General features: G+C 55.2%; 6 protein-coding genes across 6 annotated transcripts; 3 read left to right on the forward strand and 3 right to left on the reverse strand.

The window, feature by feature from the left end:
- Positions 1-1119: 1119 nt before the first annotated feature.
- Positions 1120-2344, reverse strand: INS49_008283 (uncharacterized protein; the record flags this gene model as incomplete). The annotated part of the gene is made up of 4 exons (XM_043169027.1): positions 1120-1248; positions 1307-1440; positions 1515-2107; positions 2289-2344. 4 exons carry the CDS (start codon positions 2342-2344, stop codon positions 1120-1122), a joined length of 912 nt encoding a protein of 303 aa, XP_043026707.1.
- Positions 2345-3025: 681 nt separating this feature from the next.
- Positions 3026-6078, forward strand: INS49_008284 (uncharacterized protein; the record flags this gene model as incomplete). Its single annotated transcript, XM_043169028.1, has 6 exons — positions 3026-3086; positions 3219-3442; positions 3517-5070; positions 5124-5375; positions 5438-5887; positions 5938-6078. The coding sequence occupies 6 exons, from the start codon at positions 3026-3028 to the stop codon at positions 6076-6078; spliced, it is 2682 nt and encodes an 893-aa protein (XP_043026708.1).
- A 1649-nt stretch (positions 6079-7727) lies between these two features.
- Positions 7728-9253, forward strand: INS49_008285 (uncharacterized protein; the record flags this gene model as incomplete). Its single annotated transcript, XM_043169029.1, has 3 exons — positions 7728-7827; positions 7882-8774; positions 8885-9253. The coding sequence occupies 3 exons, from the start codon at positions 7728-7730 to the stop codon at positions 9251-9253; spliced, it is 1362 nt and encodes a 453-aa protein (XP_043026709.1).
- Positions 9254-10223: 970 nt separating this feature from the next.
- On the reverse strand, positions 10224-14860 carry INS49_008286 (uncharacterized protein; the record flags this gene model as incomplete). Its single annotated transcript, XM_043169030.1, has 3 exons — positions 10224-11573; positions 11628-14606; positions 14669-14860. 3 exons carry the CDS (start codon positions 14858-14860, stop codon positions 10224-10226), a joined length of 4521 nt encoding a protein of 1506 aa, XP_043026710.1.
- A 2724-nt stretch (positions 14861-17584) lies between these two features.
- On the forward strand, positions 17585-18273 carry INS49_008287 (uncharacterized protein; the record flags this gene model as incomplete). Its single annotated transcript, XM_043169031.1, has 2 exons — positions 17585-17629; positions 17689-18273. The coding sequence occupies 2 exons, from the start codon at positions 17585-17587 to the stop codon at positions 18271-18273; spliced, it is 630 nt and encodes a 209-aa protein (XP_043026711.1).
- Positions 18274-18849: 576 nt separating this feature from the next.
- INS49_008288 (uncharacterized protein) lies at positions 18850-22825 on the reverse strand (the record flags this gene model as incomplete). Its single annotated transcript, XM_043169032.1, has 8 exons — positions 18850-19234; positions 19292-19605; positions 19669-19918; positions 19970-20359; positions 20422-20527; positions 20587-20664; positions 22616-22704; positions 22758-22825. 8 exons carry the CDS (start codon positions 22823-22825, stop codon positions 18850-18852), a joined length of 1680 nt encoding a protein of 559 aa, XP_043026712.1.
- Positions 22826-24085: the final 1260 nt, after the last annotated feature.

The following is a 24085-nucleotide window of genomic DNA, read 5'->3' on the forward strand; positions in this document are numbered from 1 at the left end:
CTTTCTGTTCCGGGGTCTTGGATTGGCGGCCCATGGCCACCGGTATTAATGTGTCTTCCCAGGAGGCACCGGAGTGTTGTCAGGGAAACGAATCGCATGGGTCAACGAAACGGATTATCACGCATGGTTGGTGTTTTTGGGGGGCAGGGCGCATACGCACATGCTGCACAATAAAGCTTGCTTTCTGCTTCCGTTCAGTCTCTTTGGCTTCGGGGAGCTCTCTCACTCTCACTCCCTCAAGAAACGCCACAGAGCTAGAACAGAGTACTCATTTCAATGCACATGTTCTAGAATGCCTGTCTTGTGCACTCTCGATGCCGGTGACTTTGTATACCAGCGGGGCCAAACGCTTAGAGAAATCCTCCTCCCCCTCCCTCGATGCCTTGGTGACGGTGAAGGCCGCCTTGGCTGTACACAGATCCCGCCAACCTGTTCCTGTGACAATGTGGACTGTGTGGTATGGGAAGGAGCGTTTTGGGGTTAGAGAGGGGTGTTTTTAAGGAGCCATTTTCTTAGCAACCAGAGTGGGGAGTTCTCCTCTTCTGCACATCAATACAACCTATTCTTCCATAAATGCCGAAGAATCGAATCAGGGTTGCAGGTATTACAATACGGAAACCTCAGAAACCAAGCGGGAGCTTTCGGCTGTTTAGATCGAGCATGATCCCTTGTTCGGCTGGCCTAAGCCGAATGGCGGCGTATCGTGCTTGCGGCTCGTGGTCCAAGCCACGGACGGCGTTGGGCTATGCCAGCGCCGCCTTGGAGGGGTAGGTGTTGGCCACGTTTGGTCCTCAAAGCTCTGACGGGCGGGATCAATATCGGAGGACCTTCTGTGGCTCACTCCTTGGGGTATGCCATCTACTGTGATTTAGACCATGGGTGCACAAGTGGACCAGAGATAGTGGCCGGAGGTGATTCACGTAAGCGGAGGGCGGACCGCGCAATTTACCCGGAACATTGCGACGCAAACAATTCCACCTCTCGAATCTCTCTCTCTCATTCTACTGATCTTGGTACAGCCCGTTGGTATGTGTTGTCACAAAGGGAAATTTGTTAAGATTCCGTCCATCCGGGCCTCGGCAACGTGCCCCAGCAACTCTTCTACTTGCCGCTCTGGATTTACATGTCTGCCGAGGCAGTGGCACCAGTGATAATTTCGACCAGCTCGCCGGTAATGACGGCTTGTCGGGTTCGGTTGAAGAGAATCTGGTACTTGTTGATCATCTCGCCGGCGTTCTTGGAGGCGTTCTGCAGGACCGATTAGCATCTCGCTAGAAAACCTAAAGGCACAGATGCTGTCACTTACGTCCATAGCGTTTCGGCGGGCAGACTGCTCGCAGGCGTGACCCTCAGCAAGACCCCAGTAGATGGCGTTGGCGAGAGCGTACTCCTGCAGGTTGGGCAGGAGCTCCTCGTCGATCTCGAAAGCAGAGAAGTTTTCTGTGAGCGGCATTAGCAAAGAGCAGGCACGGGCAATATTTGGCATTTTGTTTCAATGGGGCCTGAGCACGTACGAGAAGCCTTGATAGCCTCCTCGGAGAACGCATCAATCTCGGAAGGTTCGTAGCTCTGGGCGTTGATGAACTTGTTGTAGAGCACCTTGATCGAAGCGTACTCGTGGGGCAAGTGGACAATCTGGTCGGCGATGGCCTGCGCATCGGCAAAGGTAGGAACGTCCTTTCCAACACCGGCGAAGCTGAGCTGGATGTCCTTGGCCTGGGTTCGCGACAGCTGGGCCTTGCACTTCTCGCCGAGGATGACGAGCTCGTAGGTGTTGGGCTTCTCGGCAAAGAGACGACGGATGTAGCGGGAAAGACCGGAGTGGATACCGCCGCAGAGGCCCTTGTCGGAGGAGCAGACAACAATGAGGGTCTTCTTGTCCTCGCCCTCGAGAGGCTTAGTCTCGGCCTGGTCGAAGACCTCCTTCGAAGTCTGACCGTAGACCTTGGACTCGTTCATGGCGCGCTGGGCGCGGGTAAGCTTGGTCGAGGCCACGATCTTCATGGTGTTGGTGATCTTCTCAATGTTGCGAATGGACTTGAGACGGCCCTCGATTTCTCGCAGCGTCGCGAAGCCGGCGGCAGCATGAGGGGCGGACGTGACGGCGCTGTTTTGGTTGAAGGAAACATGTCAGCTCGTTGGCTCCTAGGCAGTTCCCCCATCACAATTGAAGACTTATGCATCAACCCAGTCAAGAGGATCCAATGCCAGGCCTCGTCCGTGCTCGTAGAGGTAGAGGTGGGCGCCCTTGCAGACTCGCGGCCCGCCCGCGAGCGTCGAACACATACCGAGAGGGAAAGGCAGCTCCAGCTCTCAGAGCCGGCCGCGCAGCTCTAGACAGCATCTTGTCTTGTGGGGATCTGAACGTGAAATGCTCTGCCGGCGGTGGCTCGATTGAGCAGTGACGATCGGAGGACCAATTGGTTGGGCGGGGGTGTTGGCAGGAGGGTACGCGAGAAGCTCTCTCCGGTCTCCAAGTCTCTCAAATGATGCTGCTGCAGGTCGCGAGCCGTCTTCTTTTCGCCCCGTCCCCGAACCGGCTTGGGCCCGTCACGTGCGCTAGGACCACGGCAGGGGGGTGACACCAAGACCGTCTGGATCCCCGGAGGCAGGCACTCGGGTCGGTACCTAGGCAGGTACCTCCTCGCCATTGCGCCAGTCAGTCTTCAGTCTTTGCGCGCCCGCCCTGGCCATCAATCCTCTCCCTCGTCCCTCTCTTCTCGCCTCACTTTGACTTTACTCTCTTTGGATTTTTGGCCCGTCTATATCTTCGCAACGCTCACTGCCCACTGCAAGTTTCCACCAAACAAAAAAAACTCGAGCTGCCCCCAACGCCACCCGTTGAGCCAGCTCGGGCCCCGGTGACCTGCTCCTTCATCCCTCTGCGCTTACTTTCACTTCCCTTTCCTTTCGCACTGCCGAGTATCTCAGACTTCCTTCCTTCCACCCACCGCCGTCTGGGCTACCCTCAGTACACAGCACACACCACCCTCTCGAATCACTCGACTCGTCCACATCACCAGTCATGTCTTCGTACGGCGACTCCGACGATGACATGCCTCTGGCGAGATCCAACGGCAACCACCGTAAGTGACCCACCAACCCTTTTCACCTGCCATTTTGTCACTTCCTTCGCCTACTACGTTGCCGTTGTTCATCATCATCTTCCAAGGGTGTTGTCATTCATGTTGCTAACCGATGTTGATGGTTTTGCGAAGTCTCAGCCTCCAAGATTTCGAAGGCCGAAGACGAGGCTATGGACGAGTCCGCTTCCAAATCAAAGGCCTCTGCCACAGGCATCTCAATCCGGAATGGCCCAATCGATGATGATTCAATGGACATAGATCAACCAAACGGCACTGCTAAGAGGAAGTCACGCTCTTCCATCAGCAACAATGTCAGCTACAAGGACCAATCTGATAGTGATGACGAGATTCCTCTGGTAGGTCTTTGCAATCTGGGGCGCTGCAAAGCTGCCATTCTGGAAGCGCGCCCTTGGGCTGACACAAGAACCAGGCGAAACGCCCCAAAAAGGCTCCCAAGGACAGCGACGACAGCGACGATGAGCCCATAGCAGCCAAGAAGCTGCCACCTTCGTACAAGGAGACTGCCCTTCCCACCGACTCCTCCGACGATGACAAGCCTCTCGGTGCGAAATTAGCTAAGAAGAAGGCTCAGATCGAGAAAAAGGCGGAGAAGGAGGCCAAAGCCATCCGAGCACACGACGCCAAGGTCAAAAAGGCTGCTCCAAAGAAGGCTGTGAAGAAGGAAGAATCATCGGACGATGAGCCGCTGGCCAAACCCATCAAGAAGCAATCGAACGGAACCGCCTCGAAAGCCAACGGTGTCAAGACCGAGAAGAAAGCTCCTGTCAAAGGCAAGGCGGCGCCGAAGAAAGCACCGGCTAAGACCAAGGACAAGTCGCCTGACGAGGAAGAGGATGACGAGGTTCACGAGTGGTGGAATGAGCCAAAACCCGAAGACGACAGTATCAAGTGGAACACTCTCGAGCACAATGGTGTGCTCTTTCCCCCGGCATACGAGCCACTGCCGAAAAATGTCAGGCTGTTGTACGATGGCACTCCTGTCGAACTTCACCCTGACGCAGAAGAAGTTGCGGGTTTCTTCGGTGCCATGCTCAACTCGACCCAGAATGTGACCAACCCTGTTTTCCAGAAGAACTTCTTCGGCGACTTTAAGGAGATCTTGCAGAAGACCGGAGGCGCCAAAGACAAGAATGGGAACAAGGTCGACATCAAAGATTTCTCGAAGCTTGGTTTCAGCAACATATACGAGCATTACAAGGCCATATCTGAAGCGAAGAAGGCCTGGACCAAAGAGGAAAAGCTCAAAGCCAAGGAGGAGAGACAGAAGCTGGAGGAGCCGCTACAGTACTGCAAGTGGAACGGGCGCAAGGAGAAGGTTGGAAACTTCCGTGTCGAACCTCCCGCATTGTTCCGGGGCCGCGGCGAGCACCCCAAGACTGGCAAGGTCAAGAAACGGGTGTTACCAGAGCAGATCACCATCAATATCGGGAAAGAAGCCAAGGTCCCTTCGCCGCCACCAGGGCATAAATGGAAGGCAGTCCAGCACGACAACAAGGCAACCTGGCTGGCCATGTGGCAGGAGAACGTGAACGGCAACTACAAGTACGTTATGCTTGCTGCCAGCGCTTCTGTCAAGGGTAAGGCGGATATGGCCAAGTTCGAGAAGGCTCGCGACCTCAAGAAGCACATCGATTTCATTCGCAAGGACTACACCAAGAAGCTGAAGAGTGAGGTCATGCAGGAGCGCCAAATGGCCACTGCGATGTATCTGATTGACAAATTCGCGCTCAGAGCTGGAAATGAGAAGGACACGGACAACGAGGCCGACACTGTTGGCTGCTGTTCTCTCAAGTTCGAGCACTTGACCCTCCGAGAGCCAGACACGGTCATCTTCGATTTCCTGGGCAAGGACAGCATCCGATTCTATGATGAGGTCAACGTCGACCGTCAGGTTTTCAAGAACTTGAAGATGTTCAAGAAGCCCCCCAAAGAGGACGGCGACGACATATTCGATCGCGTCAATGTGAGTGCTGCGCTTTCTTCGATTTATCGGATTAGATATACTGACTGTGGCAGACGTCGCAATTGAACAAGCATCTGTCCAACTACATGCCCGGACTGACGGCCAAGGTCTTCCGTACCTACAACGCGTCCTACACCATGTCAAATCTCCTGCAGAGTCTGGACCCCAAACAGCACAAGAATCTCACCGTCAACGAGAAGGTCAAGCTGTACAACGACTGCAATCGGGAGGTCGCCATTCTTTGCAACCACAAGCGTACCGTGGGTGCTAGCCACGAGCAGGCAATGGAGAAGCTAGGAGACCGGGTTAGTCTATTCTTTGATGAGCCTCATGGGTCTGAGAATTTTGCTAACGCCAAGTCCCACAGATCAAAGGCCTCAAGTACCAGAGATGGCGGGTGAAGATGATGATACTGGACGTCGATCCCAAGATGAAGAAGAAGAAGGGAGCGGCGTTCTTCGAGAGAGAGCCCGAGCTGACTGATGAGTGGGTCCTCAGCCACCAGGCCTTCCTTGTCGAGGACCAGCGCACCAAGATCACCAAGAAATTCGAGAAGGACAACGAGAAGCTTGTCGCCGAGAAGAAGAAGCCGCTTCCGGAGAAGGAGCTGAAGGAGCGACTCAAGGTGGCGGTGGAGCTCGAGAAGAAGTTCAAGAAGGAGAACAAGACCAAGAAGGTCGAGGCCGAGGGCAAGGGTCCGACGGTGACCAAGCTCCAGACAAACATTGAGAAGATCGAGGAGAGGATCAAGAACCTTGAGGCCCAGTCTGCTGACCGTGAAGGCAACAAGGAGGTTGCCTTGGGGACTTCCAAGATCGTGAGTCCCACCGATTCATGTGCAGGCTGCCTTATACTAATCTCTGGCAGAACTACATCGATCCACGACTCAGCGTCGTCTTCTCCAACAAGTTCGACGTGCCCATCGAGCGGCTCTTCCCCAAGACCCTCCGCGAGAAGTTCACCTGGGCCATCGCTTCCATCGGCGAGGATTCTGCTTGGGAGTTCTAGACTTTTCCCCGCCTGGTCACCAGCAACCCACATCCAGTACACAGTACGTATTGATTGTCGACTCGGCCGAATACCCCGGCGCTCGCCCGGGACGCAGACCCGGCCTGAAGCTCGACGACACATTTCTTAGCTCGACAATCGGTCTAGCAACTGCCGGGCATGCAAACCTTCTGACTAGACGACGCGGCTGGAAAACATTCTGCGAGGGCAATCTTTTGCTATCCTGATAAAACCATTTGAATGCTCACCACTTGATAGAGGATTTTAGATGCGCTTTAGAAGCACTCAGACGTTCCGGTTCCGTCCGCAGAGTAGAGACAAGGTTTGTGGAAACAGTGCTGAAGCAGCAACCAAACCCAAACAAACAGGAAAATTGCTAGAGGAAGCGATGATTTTACATACTTAAGAATAAATCGTTTTCATCAATCCGTTCCTGATCGATCTTGAGTGACATGCGTGCTGTCTCGTGCTCGTCCACGTGTGTCATTGAATCTAGCTTGACAAGAGGCCCACGGCCTGCAGAAGGCCTCTTCCTCTCCCCGAGCCGCCGCTTGCGAGCAAGAACAGGGCCGTGAACGCTTTGGCGCAGCTTGCCGAGCCGAGTCAGGGGCATGACGGGTATCTGCGATACAAACAGCATGTCCTGCATGACTGCGGTACCTGTGCGTGCTATTAGGCCCGCCCATACTGCCTAGGTATGCCGGTGCCCGCCCTGGATGCTTGAGCATGTGACACTACTTGTAGTAGGAGCCGTGGAGCAGCCCTGCTGAGCTCCAAGAAAACGGGGCCTCTAGCTCGGCAGAGCTCCAGGAGCTGTCTGGACATAGTCACCAGAGGCGCCTGAACGTCAGGGGAACCGGACTCGAGCTGCGCAGCTCCAAGGGACCCTTTGTTGTTGCGGTGGGTGAGGATGGATTATTATTAGTCGACCGAGACAGAGCAAGCGTGCAAGTTGGGTGGCCCACAATTTCACCGGCCACAGTCCCGCTAACAGCACCTGCCGCTGACGTAGGCGGGTTCTGTTAGGGGGCTCGGCCGCTCCAGCCCCTCCCAACCACCTTTATTTCTCCGCCGAAATGGAGGTGATGATATGACGGGCAACGGCCGGCGGCGCCAATCAAAACAAACACATTCGGGGCTTGGGCAGGGCAGGGATCGCGGGCCTGCAATGGTCCCACGTCGACAGGACTCACACCCACACCCATGCTTCCCTGGCACACCGGCGGAGCGACGTGGTCGTCGCGGGTATGACGCTGCCTGCGGTCTGTTTTGGTGCTGGTCCGGACCGCCCTGTTTGATTTGGTGAGGCTGGGAGAGGGCAGAATGGTCAGATATAACCCAACCCACAAGGCACGACCCGTTCGCATGTGGCTGCCATGTCGTGTCCCGAGACATCCTTCTGCGACTCGCACCAACGTCCGTCTCACAGCCTGTGCTGTCTTGTCTTGTCCTGTTCTTGTCTCTGCTTGTTTGCTCTGCTGCAGGCTAGACCATACGAGTGTCCAGGCGCTTGTCCGGTCAACATCATCACCCGCCTCCCCCTCTCGTCCTGCTGGAGACAAAGAGCCATCGGGACAGGATAAACCCAACCGTCTCCTGCTCTGCTCGTCCTCGACATCTCCTGCCAGCCTCTTCACCCAGCCAGCATCATGTTCCTCGCCAGGTCATTACGGGCTGCTACCACAGCTGCGCTCCTGGCCGGCTTCGCAACGGCTCAGACATCTACCGACTGCAACCCCACACAGACAAGTAGGTTTCTCGCTATAGTCCCGCCATGATCCCCCACTGACACCGTGTATCCAGCATGTGACGCCAATCCGGCATTGGGCATGGCCATCAACGTCGACTTCACCCAGGGCGAGGTCAACTCGTTTACTGCTAGTGGCGGTACGCCATCGTACGGCTCTGACGGCGTCACATTTACCATCAGCAAGTCGGGCGACGCCCCGCAGCTGAACAGCGTCTTCTACATCATGTTCGGCAAGGTCGACATCACCATGAAGTGCGCACCGGGGACCGGCATTGTCACCTCGGTCGTGCTCCAGTCCGACGACCTGGACGAGATAGACATGGAGTTCCTGGGCGTCGACAACTCCCAGGTCCAGACCATGTATTTTGGCAAGGGCCAGAGGGCTCCCGACCCGCTCGTCTACGCCTCCGCCCCCAACAACCAGGACGAGCTCGTCACCTACTCGTTCGACTGGACCTCGGAGCGCATCGTCTGGTCCGTCGGCGGCAACGACGTGCGCGTCCTCGAGGCGTCCTCGTACCCGGAGTACTACCCGCAGACGCCTATGCAGCTCAAGTTCGGCATCTGGGCCGGCGGCGACCCCAGCAACTCGGAGGGCACCGTCGCCTGGGCCGGCGGCTCGACCGACTACTCCCAGGGCCCCTTCTCCGCGACGGTGCAGAAGGTCTCCGTCACCGACTACTCCACGGGCAGCAAGTACTCGTACGGCGACATGTCCGGCACGTGGGAGTCCATCAAGAGCGAGGGCGGCGAGATCAACGCCAACGCCGACCAGGCCGGCACCGTCACCACCGTGTCCGGGGCGACGGCCTCGACCGGCTCCGCCAATTTCCCCGGCAGCGGCATCGCCGGCGGGTCCTCGACCAGCGCCTCGAGCGTTGATGCCATCCCCAGCGGCTGGCGCATGACTTCGAGCGGCAAGATCGTGCCCAACAGCTCGACAGCGGTTAGTACGTTTGAAAAAAAATCAAAATCTAAGAACCCTTTGCGGTCCTCCTGCCCAGATCAATTCAGACTGCCCCGAAGATACAGAAAGCTGACATTCTCCCTCCACAGGGCCCCCTCACGGCCTCCTCCTCGCCGGCCTCCTCGGCCTCTCCGTCCTCGCAGCCCGGGGCAGCGGCTCCTGGCGGTGAAGAGACCATCACCACCTGGGACGGACAAGGCTTCGCGACCACCGTGACGCTCCCCTCCGGATGGGCGACGGCGACCAGGAGCTACGACGACCAGGGCTTCCCCGTGTCCACGAGCGCGCCCGAGGCCCCGCCCGTCGCCGGCGGGGCCCAGCAGCAGAACAGCAAGGTCGGCTCCAAGACGGCCGCCGAGAACGGCGCCGGGCCGTCCGCGGTCATGGCGTCTTGCGGGCTGTGGCTGCTGCTCGCCGCGCCGCTGCTGGCGTTCGTTGCTGGCGTGGTCGTTATATGAGAACCAGTGAAGTAACTGTACTGGATGAGCTCACGACCCGCTATGCAATGACGCTTTGTACGAAATGAACGATGATTATGTTTGGGAGGGGACCAGGCGGCGGTATTACCCAAGGTGCCAGGATGGAGCGGAAGCGCCTGCAATACCTTCTGTAGACTTATTCACGGAGTTTGGGAACGGAGGCTGTTTTGGCTGCGGCGGTGCGTGCCGGCGAGCCCGGACATCAACCAATTCGCTAGTAGCGTATACATACATAAATCTAATGAGAAAATCTTGTACATTTGCTGGGATTGATGCCAGCACAAACTATCTACGCCCTTTTTACAACGAGCAGCGCCCTATGATTATTTATGATGTGACGGACGCCTGTGTCCAAACTCTCCTGTATCATTGGAACCGCATTGGTTGAGAAGGAACCAGCGTCGTGCTGCATCTGCCATGACCGTACTCGTGCATACGCTGAACTTAAACATCTAGGTCAGATCTACGAGCAAGCTTCGCCGGGAGATCGATGGAACAGGTGGACCTCGTAAGTGAGGGAACGACATGAAACACCAGTGTGAACTCTAAATCCTGTTATCATTGAAGGTCTCGTGAAACTCATAATCGTCATATTAAGAGTGGATTTACCGAGGAGCTACCGAAAGCCAACAAGGAGAAAGTCTGGTGAGGAAATACTGCGTGTCTCCTCCAAGCCTGGTATTCGGAGCCGGCCTCCGGTCTTTGCACGATTCAAAGCAGAGTAACAAAAACCCAATCCTTTTTTGCCCACCCACGGCTACCTGTGTCCAACCAAACCGAAACGACAGAAAGAAGATGTAGGGAAATAGGTATCCGCGGTGAAACAGTTACGACAAGCCCGACAACCATTAGTCTCAAAAACTCGCTCTCTCTCTCCTTTTTACTCCCGGCTACGTGCATCAGAGGATAGCCTCAGCGACTCGCGTGAAAACATGCCTACCCGCCCTCTCTAAGGGTTCGGCGTGGGCTCGCGGCTGCGGGCGCTGCTGCCCTCCCTCTTGCCCAGGAAACTGCGTCGGGAGAAGGCCGACTTGGGGCTGCCGGGGGCCAGACTGCCGCCGCCGTTGGCTTCGGAGGAGACGAACGAACTCTTTACCACAACGGTGCCTTCGCCAACGCTGATCGTCTTCTCGCTCACAGAAGGTGATTCGTCAAGAGGGAAAAACTGTTCGCCCAGGTCCTCATCGCTTCTAAGGGTGTGGTTCTCCTTGGCCTGAATGGAGAAGGCGGCGTCAGGGGCGCAGACACACCTGAATGTCTCTCCAAATGTGAAGGTCCCTCCTGAGGCCTTGTGGTGCTTGGTCTTTCCGATGGTCTTGTTCTTCGGCATTGTCTGTTGGACAACAATGAACAAGTCCGAGGACGGCGGGAAGCCTGCAGCAGAAACGATGGTGAACGTCGCCGTGCCAGCTCCTGGCCCCGGTACTACCGCACTGTGTGTGGACGCTGCGCCAAAGCTCTTCGTGCGGTTGTGGTTTCCATTGCTGGCACCAAGGGCCGGTTGTGGCGATGCGTCCGGTGAAACATCAGCATCGGAGAATCCAAGGCCAGTCGATCGCTTCAAACCACCAGGTGTCGATTCAGCGCCGTTGATTACCACGGGTGACTCCTGAAGGCCGGTGGACGGTGATTCCGGGATAGAATCATCATCTTTCTTCCAGCCCGTCAAGCCCCGCTTCATGAAAGAGGCACCTTTACCAATGCCATGCACAATGCCTGTGGCGCCTTTGATAGGTGCACCAGCAACGCCAGTAACTATCCTGCCTGGTGCAGCGAATGTACCGGAGAATGTTGACGAGCCTTGTCGGGTTCTCGTCACGTAGTCCGGACGGAACAGCAAGCGTAGTCTCAGGACACCTGACTTCCCGTCCAGAATAAGCTTAACCTCCTGGGCCTTGAACGGGTCTAGCGACTCCAAGTTGATGGCTGCGCCGCCGAGGAAGTCAGGCTTGTCTGCAAAGTCCCAATCCAAGACCTTGACATTGAATTCGGCAGCAGTTCGAGAGGGGATAGGAACCTCGAAAAACTCGTTCCATGCCGGGTGAAGCGTCTTCTTCTGCACCTTGGTCTTGAACACCTCTCGGCCATTCAACTCGAACTTGCAGTAAGGGTCACTCTTCCCGTTGGAGTCTGCGGATGGCAGCTCAACAGCGTCCAGTACGTCAACCCGAAGGTTGCCCATGTTGTTGATGCTCTCACTGGCATCAAGCTGCATCTTCACTGGGACATACTTGAGGCTGACTTTCACCGAGCTGGGTCTTCCGTCCTCGTCTTTCATTATCAGCGTGGTAGGATTGTTCTGGAACATGTTAGCTTTGAACCCTTTCGTTCGTTAGTACGACAATCGACTCACCAAACACTGCTTCAGTGTGTCCAGCGTATTGCCTGACAGACGAGCCAGCGTGCTATCCTTGTCGTCGTCGCCGTGCTTGCCGCCCTTCTCGCGGACCTTGATCGTCAACTTGGAGAATTCCAACTCGCGAATGAAGCAATCTCCGATTTCGTCGAATTTGTTAGACTTGTGTTTGGCGGTCGACGAGACATAAGAGGGGAAAGCCATGTCGTCCACAAACACCTCGATATGAGCATGGCTCTCGGGCAATTCTGCCTCCATGAGTTTGAATATAATGAGACCAGAGTCGTACTTGACGAGCTCCTGAGGAGTGAGATGGACCTTTGGTGGGTGTCTTTCCTCCCTCGACTTCCGAGGAAAGCTAGGAGAAACTGGTGTGACGGGCGACTTGGGCGGTGTTACATCCTTGCCCTTGTCACCGTCGGCAGGTGCACCCAGGGAAGATGAGAATTTCCCAGCATCTCCAGAACGTGGTACATCGAGTGACTGCTTCGCGTCCCCGTTCTGAGATGCTGCGGATGTGCCCTCCTTCTCCTTCTCCTCTTCCTCTTCGTCTTCGGGGTCGGCAACGTTCAGCGTAGGATAAAACGCAACGGTATAGTCGAGCAGTCCCTTTGGAACACCCTTGCCGTGCATTCGAAGGCCGTCTTCACGCGGCGCTTTCTTATCATGGACGAGGTATTCACCAGTCTCGTCCTGTGATATGTACTCGCTTGCAGGAATCTCAATCAGACCAAGGCTGCGATCTTTGCCCATCTTCTCGAAATCCATGACCTCAACCGCCAATTTCTCCCGCGCGGAATGTACGGGAATGTAGATGACTTCATCCCAGTCCGGATTCAAAGTGTTGCGGTGGTGCACTGTACGTCCCCGCTCAATTCCAGAGAGCAGAACGCGCACGTATGGATCAGACTTGCCCATCGCCTCGAGATTGCGCAGGTTTTTGGCGCTCTTGAAATGGAAGCGCATAACACCAATTGGTGTTTGGTAGCCTCCAGTCCCGGCAACAACCCCGGACAAGGCTACTGGCTTCCATTGAGCCTGCATCTTCACTCGGCCTGTCGGTGTCTGAGAGAGGTTGTACCAGTCTTGCCCCTTAGCCATCAGCTCAAGCATGTCGTCTAGCTTGATCTGGTAGGTCCCCAGGATCTGGTCTCCAGCTAGGTCACGATCATCCTTGATGGCGACGCCGAGTTTGGCAGTCTTACGATCTGTGATAAGAATCTCTTTGGAGCCATTGTCCCAGATTGGGTTATTGGTCCTCTTCAGCTTCTTCGTAGTGTGAACCTCTTTGCCGTTGAGCAGGAGGCTCGCGTATGGGTTGAGCTGGCCGACGATACTCTTTGAGCCATCCAGATCCTTGGCCTGTTCGACGTTGAAACGCAGAATACCTGTGTTTGTCTCTGGCGCGGGCTCTTCGTTTCCGTCTTCGTCCTTGGTCGGTTCCAAGACCGGGAAGAAGCGAATATCACACATCAGAACACCGCGATCTTTCCCGCCAGACTTGATTTCTAGCCGCTGGTTCTCATGCTCGTAGTCGTCTTCGAGGTTCTCGAGAGCGAATGATGCAGTACCGAGATCCTTGTCTTTGCGGAACTCGTTCCAGTCGTAGATTTCGGTGTCCAAGGAGTCATGGAAGGAGGTAATGATAATATAGTGGGTCTCGTTCCACCGTGGGTTAGGTGTATCCTTGACAACCTTGGTCTGTGCCAATGGCTGTCTCTTGTTGACGGTAACCACAGCATAGCCGTCAGGGTTGCCGGAGAAGTTGTCGGGGTTCTTCAGCCCCTGGGCACCGTGTAGAGTGATCGCGACAACACCAATGGCCTGGTCAACCGGAGATCCAGCAAGCATCTTGGCGATCTCGAGAGGGAACACATTTGGCGCATACATCATCGGCGCCAATGTGCCGTGGATCTGTTCAAGTATAAAGCTCTCCAGGCCGGGGATGAAGTTGATGTCGAATCCAAGAGTTTCGCCACCGAGGGGCTTGCAGACGTAGTCAATGGTCGGACGGTCGAGGAAGCACAATTCGACCTTCTCGATATGCGGAAAGGGAAGCTGCAGCTTCATTTTCAGGCGCATGATACCCGAGAAAGCCATGTCTTCAACGATGACATCGAGACCCTTGCTGATCATGGCCTTGCCGACCCTGATTTCGAGAACAACTTTGGGATTGATCTTGTTCTTGACCTGACGAGCTGTCATATCGGCAGTGTCGTTTGGAGTGAAGCTGAACTTCCAATCCATCATGACCACGTCATCGTCTGCCTTGGGGTAGGTCTTGACGTGCTCCATACGGGGTGGCTTGGAGCCGAGCGTGAAGGTCTTGAGCTTCAGACTATCGAGAAAGCCAGGCGTCGCGCCACTCAGGACCTGATCCACCGAATTGATGATAGTCTGCGCAAGCACTGGCTGGTATATGGGCCAGAACTTGACGAGGAATGAGTTGATCCACTCGAGAGATTCTGTGTCCGTCTCCAGTCGCTTGAGCGAGAGCTCGCGGTTCAGGTCGTCCCGGAAGTTGCGGCGAACTCGACGAAGCGAGGTCCGGTAGTAGGTCGCGCAGACAGCCATGATGATGAGGACCCAACCGAGGCCGCCACCAAGGACAGCTACAAACCACGACGATATGCAAGCAAACGCGATGACGGCGGCATTGTAGTACCAGTCGCCGTAGAATTTGTCCGGGACTTTTCCCTCGAGCCAGGTCTGATGATCGAGCAGGCTCTCACCCTCCTGGATAGACTCGACAGGCCAGCCGAACTGGGGTGCCCAGCCCGTCATGGGCCCCATCTTTGCTCCACCATCGTCGCCGCCGTCCTCATGTATCGTTTTTCCGTCGGCGTCTTTCGAGACCTCAACAGCGCCGGCCTTGGAAGCTTCTGGCAGATCGTACTCCGGCTTAGTACCGTCGTCTTGGTCGGTCACGAGCGCTGCGCCTTTGGGCCGCTTCGAATGGAAGCCTTGTGGAATTGCCTTTGGGGGTTCATGGTTAGTGGAGCGACAGGTGGACGAGAATGTTAGGCTCATGGGCTCACTTCTCTAGCCTGGGCTCTCTTCTGCTCCGGGCTTGCATCTGGATCAAAGGTGAAGGCAGCCACTCCAGCCGCCTTGCTCTCCTCGAGCATCTTCTTCTGGGCATCGTCGGCTGACACGGAGCTCTCAGGGTTCTGTGCCGCCTCGATGGCGCCCTGTTGTTTGAGCTCGGATGCCGCTTGCTCAGTCGCCATGTTGAGTAGACAACACGGCTACAAAATGTAGCAGGGCGAAGGGGATCCAATTGATACACACAAAGCCGACGCAGGTGAAGCTTGGGGGTGGTATGGTGTGTTGTCGGCGGAGATGCTAGCCAGGTGACAAGGCTTGACTGTCCTGAGCACAAGCGGACTTCCTGGAGAGATTGTGCCGGGAGGAGGGGAGAGGAGCTAATGTGATGACACGGGAGGCAGGAGAGGTGAGGACAGGATGGCCGGCCTGAAGCAAAAGAGGGACAGCTAAGAAAAGTGCTGAGGTAGCTTGGATGGGTCTGGCGAGCCTAGGCAATGTTGGAGGTTGGTGGTAAGCTTCCCGGAACGTTGTCAATGCCTTTGGTTGGACTCCCGTCCCAGTGGTCTTGTCTCGGTTCGGAATCCCAAAGAAGCTCAGCCAACGACTGGAACCACCTCCACGCTTGGAAGCCTGCTTTGTGGCAGACCATGCAAGCAGAGCGCATTGGACAGCTGCCCCTGGGGTCCCTTGAGAGAAGCTGCACTGTGGTGATGTGACGTAGCCCGGCCGGGGACTGGGGACCTGGAACTGGCAGACGGGGTCTCCAATGTGGCTGAGCTGGTGGAGACAATCAAGCTCGTGCAGGGATCAAGAGTCCAGAGCTTCTGGAAGCTGGGGGGGCTGGAGGCCAAACTGCCCAGGTGTGCTGCCCGGAATTTCGACGCTATCTGTCTGCTACACAGCAAACTGCATACAAACGCGTACCTACTGTGCCTGAACACACACAGCACGTTGCCTAAGGGAGGCTGGCCTTCGGCTGGTTGTCCCACTGAGAAGTATAGAACCAGAGGGTAGAGGTAGAGGTTATCCCACAGGAGGGTATCCCACAGGAGAGTGTCCCACAGGAGGTTATCCCAGAGGAGGCTATCCCACAGGGGGATATCCTACAGGAGGCTACCGCACAGGAGATTAGCCCATGGCGGGTTATCCCACAGGAAATTGTCCCAATCGCAAGGACGACAGTCTCGGTTAGCCGGTCCCCAGGTGGGAGAAGTTGGAATATTGCCAAGAGGCAGCGGCTGCTCAGCTTGTTGCAAATCCTGGGCCGGACATCCACGAAACTCTGAGTGCAGACACTAGTCTCTACCCGCCGACCTTGGAAACGAATTGGGCCGCGATCCCGATCGATGACTTGTTAGCCAGGGTATCATCGCTGGCCCTGCAGCACCTGTAGTGCTGCGCTATCAACCCATCTGGTTTGCTTTCATGAGGCCTCACTCGTGCCAAATCGTTCAGCAAGCCACATGTCTGGCGCCAACTTATCCCACTCCCCGCTGGAACCTGCCACCTGGGTCTCCACACGAGAGGCAGGGGAGCGGGCAGGAAGGGCAAATAGTAGCAACAATTGGGTTCGTGCGAGTCGCACCTCTCAGAGGGCGGGGCTCGCAGTAGCCTGTCCCAGAGCCACGAGTTCGTCTGCCAGGGACTGCCCCGGAAAGCTTGTTGAGCTACCAGGGCTTGCCTCGGAACAATGCGCATTCAATATGATGACATGACTGCATCTACTTCTGGCATGCGAAACAGTCTCGAGGACATGGACACGTGCGCACCTAACCTGATGCAGGCGGACAGCCCATCTTGACGCTGTGGGCTTTGACGGCGCATTCCTGTCAAGGTGAGCGGATATCTGTGGGGCTGAAAACATGCTACAGGAACCATTCATGGGCCTCTGCTTGCATTCATACCTGCCCGAGAGCACACGGCCGAGTCACCAGCCGCCGCAGATCCATCTCTGCGACTCACCGTATTCCAGGGTCAAGAATAAATTCTGCTCGGTGGGGTGTGCAGCAGATCAGGACAGATATGAATAGAGACAACACAGGCACTGTATGTTGGTACCGAACGCTGCTCGCTTCCAAGGTTGGTCGATGTACGACGGACTACTCTGCCACGTTCCACTTCAGCAGTAACATTGTACAAAGCCTGCTGCCCTGAGGAAATAGAAACATACACCCAAGAATGTATCCAATACACAGGTGTGTGTGTAAATTTCCAGGCTATTAATTAGGAATCTGCAAAGCAGATCAACAGCTTTCACAAGTATCATTACTTATACAGTTGTACGATTTCTAGCTTACGAGGATCTGAAAGAATATCTAACAAGTCCGACTTGTCAAAAGTGGCAAGTAAAGACACCGCCCTTGTATGTACACAGTTGTCCTCTAGGATCTTGTAGACCATCCTCCGGGAAGAAAAGAGATGCATTACTTAGAAGGCCACCCAGAGGAGGCTATCCCACAGGGAGGTTCTCCCACAGGATTTTATCCCACGGGAGATTATCTCAGGGGAGGTTATCCCAGAGGAAATCATCCCACAAGAGATTATCCCAGAGATCATCCTACTGGGGATGGGTTGATGATCCTCACAACCCACGTTTTGTAATCCCTGCATGTTGGATCGCAGTCTAAGTCTAGGCTACATTTCTGCCTGTACAGAGTGAAACTTGGATCTGCTTACTAATGCATTGTGGCGCAACTCTCTGATTCTGCCGATATCGATATCGACCAGCAAGCTCCAGGCTGTGGCTGGGGAAATTTCCAGACTTCACATGCGTTGCTCTCAGTACTGGACCTTCCTTGCGATCGATCTGCCGCCTACGAATCGTGCACGACGCCCAGCCGAGATTCAACCCTGAGCAGAAAACCACACACTCGTGCATCCGCAGTCGTCACCAGCATACCGTCACCATGGCTCAGTATTTAGCAAGTATCTTCGGAACCGAGCAAGACAAGGTGCGTACCCCAGCAGTCATCCCCGTCGCCGCCTCCTCCTGCTAACTGCGCAACAACAGGTCAACTGCTCGTTCTACTACAAGATCGGGGCGTGCAGGCACGGCGACCGCTGCTCCCGGAAACACGTCAAGCCGTCTTACAGCCAGACGATCCTGATGCCGAACCTGTACCAGAACCCGGCCTTCGACCCCAAGAACCGCATGAACGCGTCGCAGCTGCAGAACCACTTTGACGCCTTCTACGAGGACATATGGTGCGAGATGTGCAAGTACGGCGAGCTCGAGGAGCTCGTCGTGTGCGACAACAACAACGACCACCTGATCGGCAACGTCTACGCCCGCTTCAAGTACGAGGAGTCAGCCCAGAAGGCCTGCGACGACCTCAACTCGCGCTGGTACGCCGCCCGGCCCATCTACTGCGAGCTGTCGCCCGTCACCGACTTCCGCGAGGCCTGCTGCCGCCTCAACTCGGGCGAGGGGTGCGTCCGCGGCGGCTTCTGCAACTTCATCCACCGCAAGAACCCCTCCGACGAGCTCGACCGCGACCTCATGCTCAGCACCAAGAAGTGGCTCAAGGAGAGCGGCGGCGCCGCCCGCAGCCCCACGAGGTCCCCCAGCCCCGAGCCCACCCGCAAGAGGTACTAGGGAGCCATCCCAGGAGGCTGGTCGAGATCACAAAATCAAGAGGAGACTTGAAGGGAGGGGCGGGGCACCCCCCACGCTGCTCATGTGCGGTGACGATAGAACCCTGCGAATTTGTCAGCAGGATGGTCAACGCTAAAGTGTACTTAAGGGCAGCCACGCGCAGGACACAGAAGCACTCGTGAGTGCGAGTCATCAGGGGTGGCAAGGAACCAAGCGCATGTTTCTCATCATTGCGAGTGGCCGGGTTGTTAGGACACGTGCACTTGAGTGATATCACAACGGTTGGGGCGTCAGGAGTCTATTCAATGATTTCTCCACAAGGATGTGCTTAAGGGAAAAGCCCACGTCATTAATGAAGTCAATCCCATGCTATATTGCCTTGGTCGAAATTGACAACGTGATGCAGTGTGAAAGGATCACCCCCCGCTCCGTTGAATGGCCGGGTGAGCGTCGCGCCATGATATTTCCTTGCATTCCCACTTAGCACTCGACCTCTTAGTCCGTCATCTACAAAGGCATCAACTTATGCGTGATCCCGTTTCTCCGGTTTAGACAAACCGTTGCGGGCATGGTCGCCTACTCCTTCGCATCTACAAAAACGTCATTAGACCCGGTTGTGTCTGATCTTCGAATGTCCGGAACATTCTTCTTCAGGTCGTCATGGAAATCGATCAGCGGTCCTTCGGATGCCTTGCCAGTAGACTTGAGCATCCCGGAAATCTCCCCTGTGCTCTCTACCTTGGGGTCATCCTTGAGTTGGTGTTGTATCGGCTTGGGAAGCTCCGCTGGGGTATCGTCCTGACCGAAATCTATCAAATCATCCTGCTTCGGTTGAGGTGGTGGAGCCTCGCTGATGCTAGCCCTGGGAGGAATCGAGCGAGTCGTGTTGGCTTTCTGACCTGGTGAGATTGGATATATGTCCAGAATTTGTTCGATTTGTTTCTTTGGGTCAGTCGGGTCGCTGTTGGAGAGGTCAGAAGCAGTTTGCGTGCCAGATATAACCTCGGGAGGTACTCACAGTTTTGCGTTGATTATCCATTCAAGGTCTTCCTCTCCTTCCTCGGAGCCACCAGGACCACCTCTGACTCTCCTGAAGAGACGAGGGTGCCACTCAACCCCGTCTTGGGCTCTCTTGGCAGCTTCATCTCTTTGCGCGTCCTCGATCTTGGTCTTCTCGTCTGTAGCGAGTTCGTGGTTCCTGTCTTTCACAGCTTGAGCAGTCTTGCGCCATAGCCGTTGTGACTCCTTCTCATCTTGCTCTTCTATGGGTCTGACCTGGGGAGGCGACGGCTTTGAGCGGTGTGCATTGAAGAATGCATCCTTGTGTCCAGTCTGCTCTATCGTTAGAGTTCCTATCTCATCATCGCGTATTCTCAAGGGGGATTCTGCGCCTACCTTTAGGTTTTTGATGACCATCTCGTCACTCCACAACCCAGAGAACTCGTACAACGCCTCGCCCGTCTTCTCATTCCTGATGGTACCGCCGATGGCATTGTACGTGCCACCCACCCAGCCCTTTGTCTTGAATTCCAAATCTGCGACAAGGCCCAGCTCGGGGCACCGAACGAAACTGTGATCGCCGAGCTCATACTTCATCTTGCCAAAGAGGATTCCTCTTGCGTACATGTTCGGCTGCGTGAGGAAGCTAAGGAGTGCAGTCAGCATCAGTTGGCCTGTAGAAAGGCATTATACCTACTATCGCTCGCCCTTCTGCGGGTCCTTGCCCCTGTTCAAGAATGTGAGTGTCGCCGTGCCCTCCATCAGACTTGCTGCTGAGTTTCCCAGGAATTTGCTCTTTGGTTTTAGACATCCATCGACTCTGATGTGGTGGTCAGGAGCCATGTAGAAGTAGCTTGATTTCGGTGGGTGGTGAGAGGTCTGCTCGGAGATGTAGTATGCTCGTGTGTTGTCTGGAAAGTCCCAATAGCAAGTGAAGATCTCGCCGAGAATAGGGTTCAGAGGTTTTTTGACTCCCGGAGGACGGATATGCCAACCGCTTAGGTAGAATTTCACGACGGATACGAATCTGTCTGTGGGATCGTCCATCTTCGGGATGGGTAGGAGCATTTCCGGGTGGCACATGAAGCTTTGAGGCAGTTTGTCAGCCGGGGTCACTTGCTTGCTTAAAGGTACGGGGACTCGGTTTACTTGGTGATCCGCTCGAGCATGCTACGAGGTTCAAGAATGAATGTTGGAAGCGTGACCCGGCTCAGGTCTGCACCAGGCCTGAGCTGGGATATAATGTGCCCGAGCACTGCAGTCGCAAGTATCAGCATCGACGAGTTTCGGTGCGTCGGCGGGAGGTTCACTGACCATTTCCCTGGTCGGCTTCTATGACGGTCTCATCTTCACCTTGGTCCCCTCTGCCCTCATCGACAGATCCTCTGCTGCCTGAGGGGAGAACGGGGAGACGTTAGCTTTCGGGTAGAGCATGGCGCAGTAGTAATCACAACGGCGGCGGGATGCACGGGATATGGTTCCCAAGGAAGAAAAGATTTGTAGATTTCACGCACTAGCATTCGATGTCGCTCGTCGGCGTGCTCCAGAGACAATCCCCATCATCGGCATAGCCCAGGAGAGAGGCCTCTCTCCCAAGGAAGACAAAATCACCAAGGAGTTTGTATGAGCTCGCTGCGTCGACACGCACCTATGTAAGGCAAGTAGCTCGGACAAGAAGGCTGGAGAGTGATAGCAGAGGTTTCGTTCTTGAGGCAAAGGAAAACGTTCGAGCGGGCCGGTCAGTGGACCTAGTCTTGACCGCGAGGATTTGGGTTATCGAGATGACGATGCAGGGCAGGGAAAGCTGAAGGAGCAGGCAGGAAGGGTGAGCCCGACGTCGCCGGTGGGAGGTAAGAAGAAGCCTACCGGAGCCTAGGAGCTGGGTATTTTGGCGGGGTCGCCACGCCCCCCACCCACCACCACACCTTCCACCCCTGGCCCAGCCCGGCGCGTCAGCCGTACAGTACAGTACAGCCAGCAGGTACTCTTCCAAGGTTAGACCCTAAACCAGCGCCGTCACCGACCCATGACGTTGTATGCCGATGTCATCCCTCTGGATCTCTGATCGAGAGCTGGCAGCGACTGTGCGCACCCCGGGCCCGTGCTCCCCCGCATACAAACGGCCGCCCATGCCCGGATCTTGGGTCAGGTACCGGTTCATCGGATTCAACCACGGCCGTGTGGAGCACAACTGGATGTCTATACATAGAGTCCTGGACTGCTCTCGCCATCCCTGGGCAGCCAGTCAGCAGTTGCATATCAGCAACGTGACTTCATGTCGCATTGCGCCCTGCATGTCGAGACTGTGTGCTTGCAGCCTTGCCCTTCCCCCTCTCGTTCGAGAAGAGTCGATTTCTGGTCTGCCTGTAACGGTCCTTGCGGTAAATGAACAACCAGAGAGTCTGCAACGACTTCAGCATAACTTGTTATGTGATTCAGGACCCTTGCGGTTGGCAAGAACTGAGGCGCTCCTCCCAGCGAACAAGATGCCTGCCCAATAGGTACCTAGGTATTCCTCTCCCTCAATGTCGTTTCCTGAGTCCCTGCCTGGAGTACCGTGCCTTCAAGTTGCGTGAAGACGGCCATATGTGTATGTCATTATGTAAATAAGACATTCGCGCATCTCCACACCTTCCACGGTCCGCACGTCTGGCAGCTTGGTTTACTGCTAACGACGCGTGGTCCGACGAAAAGACTTGCAGCTGGTCATTCTCTTGTTGCCACTGCACTCGACATACAGATGCAGTCGTACTAGTGCACGATCTAGAAGTTGCTTCCTAGTTAGCCTTTCAGAATATCAATCTCATTGACAATGCTATAAATCCTACGACTCTATCGGAATGCCATCTTCTGATATAAGAACACGGACAACCTATCGGATGTTCCTAAAAGATACAGCCTCTTCTCTGGTAACATATAGGCCCATCCTCTCTGAGACTACCCATGGATCGAACCTTGCCTGGGATTATATCCTCGGAATTACCCCTGGATGATTTACTTGTGATATATATTTGGTGGGCAAAAGAAATGCGAAAAATTCAGCTATTCAATGCTTTGAGAACGCTTTATATTCACGAGCCGTTTTCTGTGAAGTTATTAATGTCGGCGGGAAACAGATTAGAGGGGCAGTTGCAGGGTCTAGTATTCGACATTGGCCTCTTCCTCACGCATGAACTGTGTCTTGCTCCAAGTCGGCTATGACGGGCATTGATACATAAATCCACGTGGACGGCGGCCAAGGCAGAGCGGACAACGAGCTCTCGCATTGGAATTGAAGATCCCACGTGGAACACCAGGGGCAATTTCCATGTGCAACACTCGCTTATAGATATTTTGTGTTCACCATCCGCTGGTTTTATAGCATCCAGGGCGTTGATCATGTCATTGGCACTGATGACGAGCTTGTCTCGGACTCGCCAGCAGACGACCTCTCTGTACCGTGTCAGCTCGTCAGTGCCTCCACCTGAGGCAACTACTCAAGTCACTCGTCGACAGCTGCCACCATTGTGATGCAAACGCATTTCATGGAGTTTTTGGACTCGGGCTTACCCATTATGTATGGCATCCTTTTCCTGAGACACGTGCCTCTCCTGTCACGCGGACTTTAAGGGTTCGAGGTTGCCACAGCGGACTATATGCCGCCGAGCTCTCACTGACCTCTCGCAGTTGTGTGGGCTCACTTTGAGCGTCTGGCAGCCAGCAGGCTGATTGTGCACCTGCCTGCAGCCGTTTGGATAACCTTGACCAGGTTCCCTAGCAGTCTTTGTCCGGGGAAGCCGTAGAACTCTAGTCAGCACGGAGACGAGGCAAGGCAGGAGCACGTTGGAAATTTTTAATCCCAGTCGAGCAAATCCTCAGCTGAAGTCGCGACAACTGATACAAGTTCGATCTATGTGAACCATGCATAGCGAGAAATGGGCGTGTTTTCTTTACTTTATTTTTTTTTCTCTTTTTTTTTGGGGGGGGGGGGGGGTGAGCAATAATAAAGAGAGGATCTACATGCACATGTCGGGGGCAGAAACGGCGCTGTTGGAACAGCCTACAGCTGAGCCTTTCACCAGGCCTTTCTTGTGTCGTGTGACTCGTTGCCAGTCTTGGACTAGAATACTGTGTATCTGTCAGCCAAATCAGTTCAGCAAGGAGATTGCCGCACGCCAGGATTCAGACGGGTGACACTGGCTCAACCGAGATTCGCAGGATGCGGACCTTGGTAGTAGTGACCGCTACCAGTGCTGATGGAAATGACAAGGCTTCGTTGGTCCTTTGAGCTTCCGGTGACGCCTCACATGTGGAAGCCACCACAATCAAAAGGTGGGTCTTCGTCCCTACGGCTTGCAGGGGTCTCGAAGATGTGTTTTGTCAACTGCGAACTGACGCTTGAGCTCTCTACTTGTATTGTCATCCACGGCCACCCCATGGGATGACGAGTTGCGCTAGTATGGCAGATCGGCCTATCGAAATAAAAGCCATTGTCTCAGACAAGCAAGAGCAACAGAACGGGACAGCAGGAGATCAGCAAAAACAACAGGTCAGCGCCAGATCGTCGAGTCGAGTCGAGGGCGACAGATGGCCCCGGCGAGGCTGTTATCTAGACCCGGGCGGCGCCTCCTTGGCACAGAGCCGTCGGGAATTGTCGAGATTGCGGCGTCGACATTTTCAACGTGAAACAAACAGAAGGATCTGCCCGTTGGTACTGGCATTGTAGACAAACAAGCCTTGTGCATCACGGTTCGGGGAGCAGGGCCGGCGCGCATGGCCGGGGACGGGAGAGATGAGAAAGAGATAAGGGTTTAATTGTCCTTGGGCAGCCTCT

The sequence above is a fragment of the Diaporthe citri genome (assembly GCF_014595645.1).
Source record: "Diaporthe citri strain NFHF-8-4 chromosome Unknown scaffold_3, whole genome shotgun sequence".
NCBI classification, from domain to species: domain Eukaryota; kingdom Fungi; phylum Ascomycota; class Sordariomycetes; order Diaporthales; family Diaporthaceae; genus Diaporthe; species Diaporthe citri.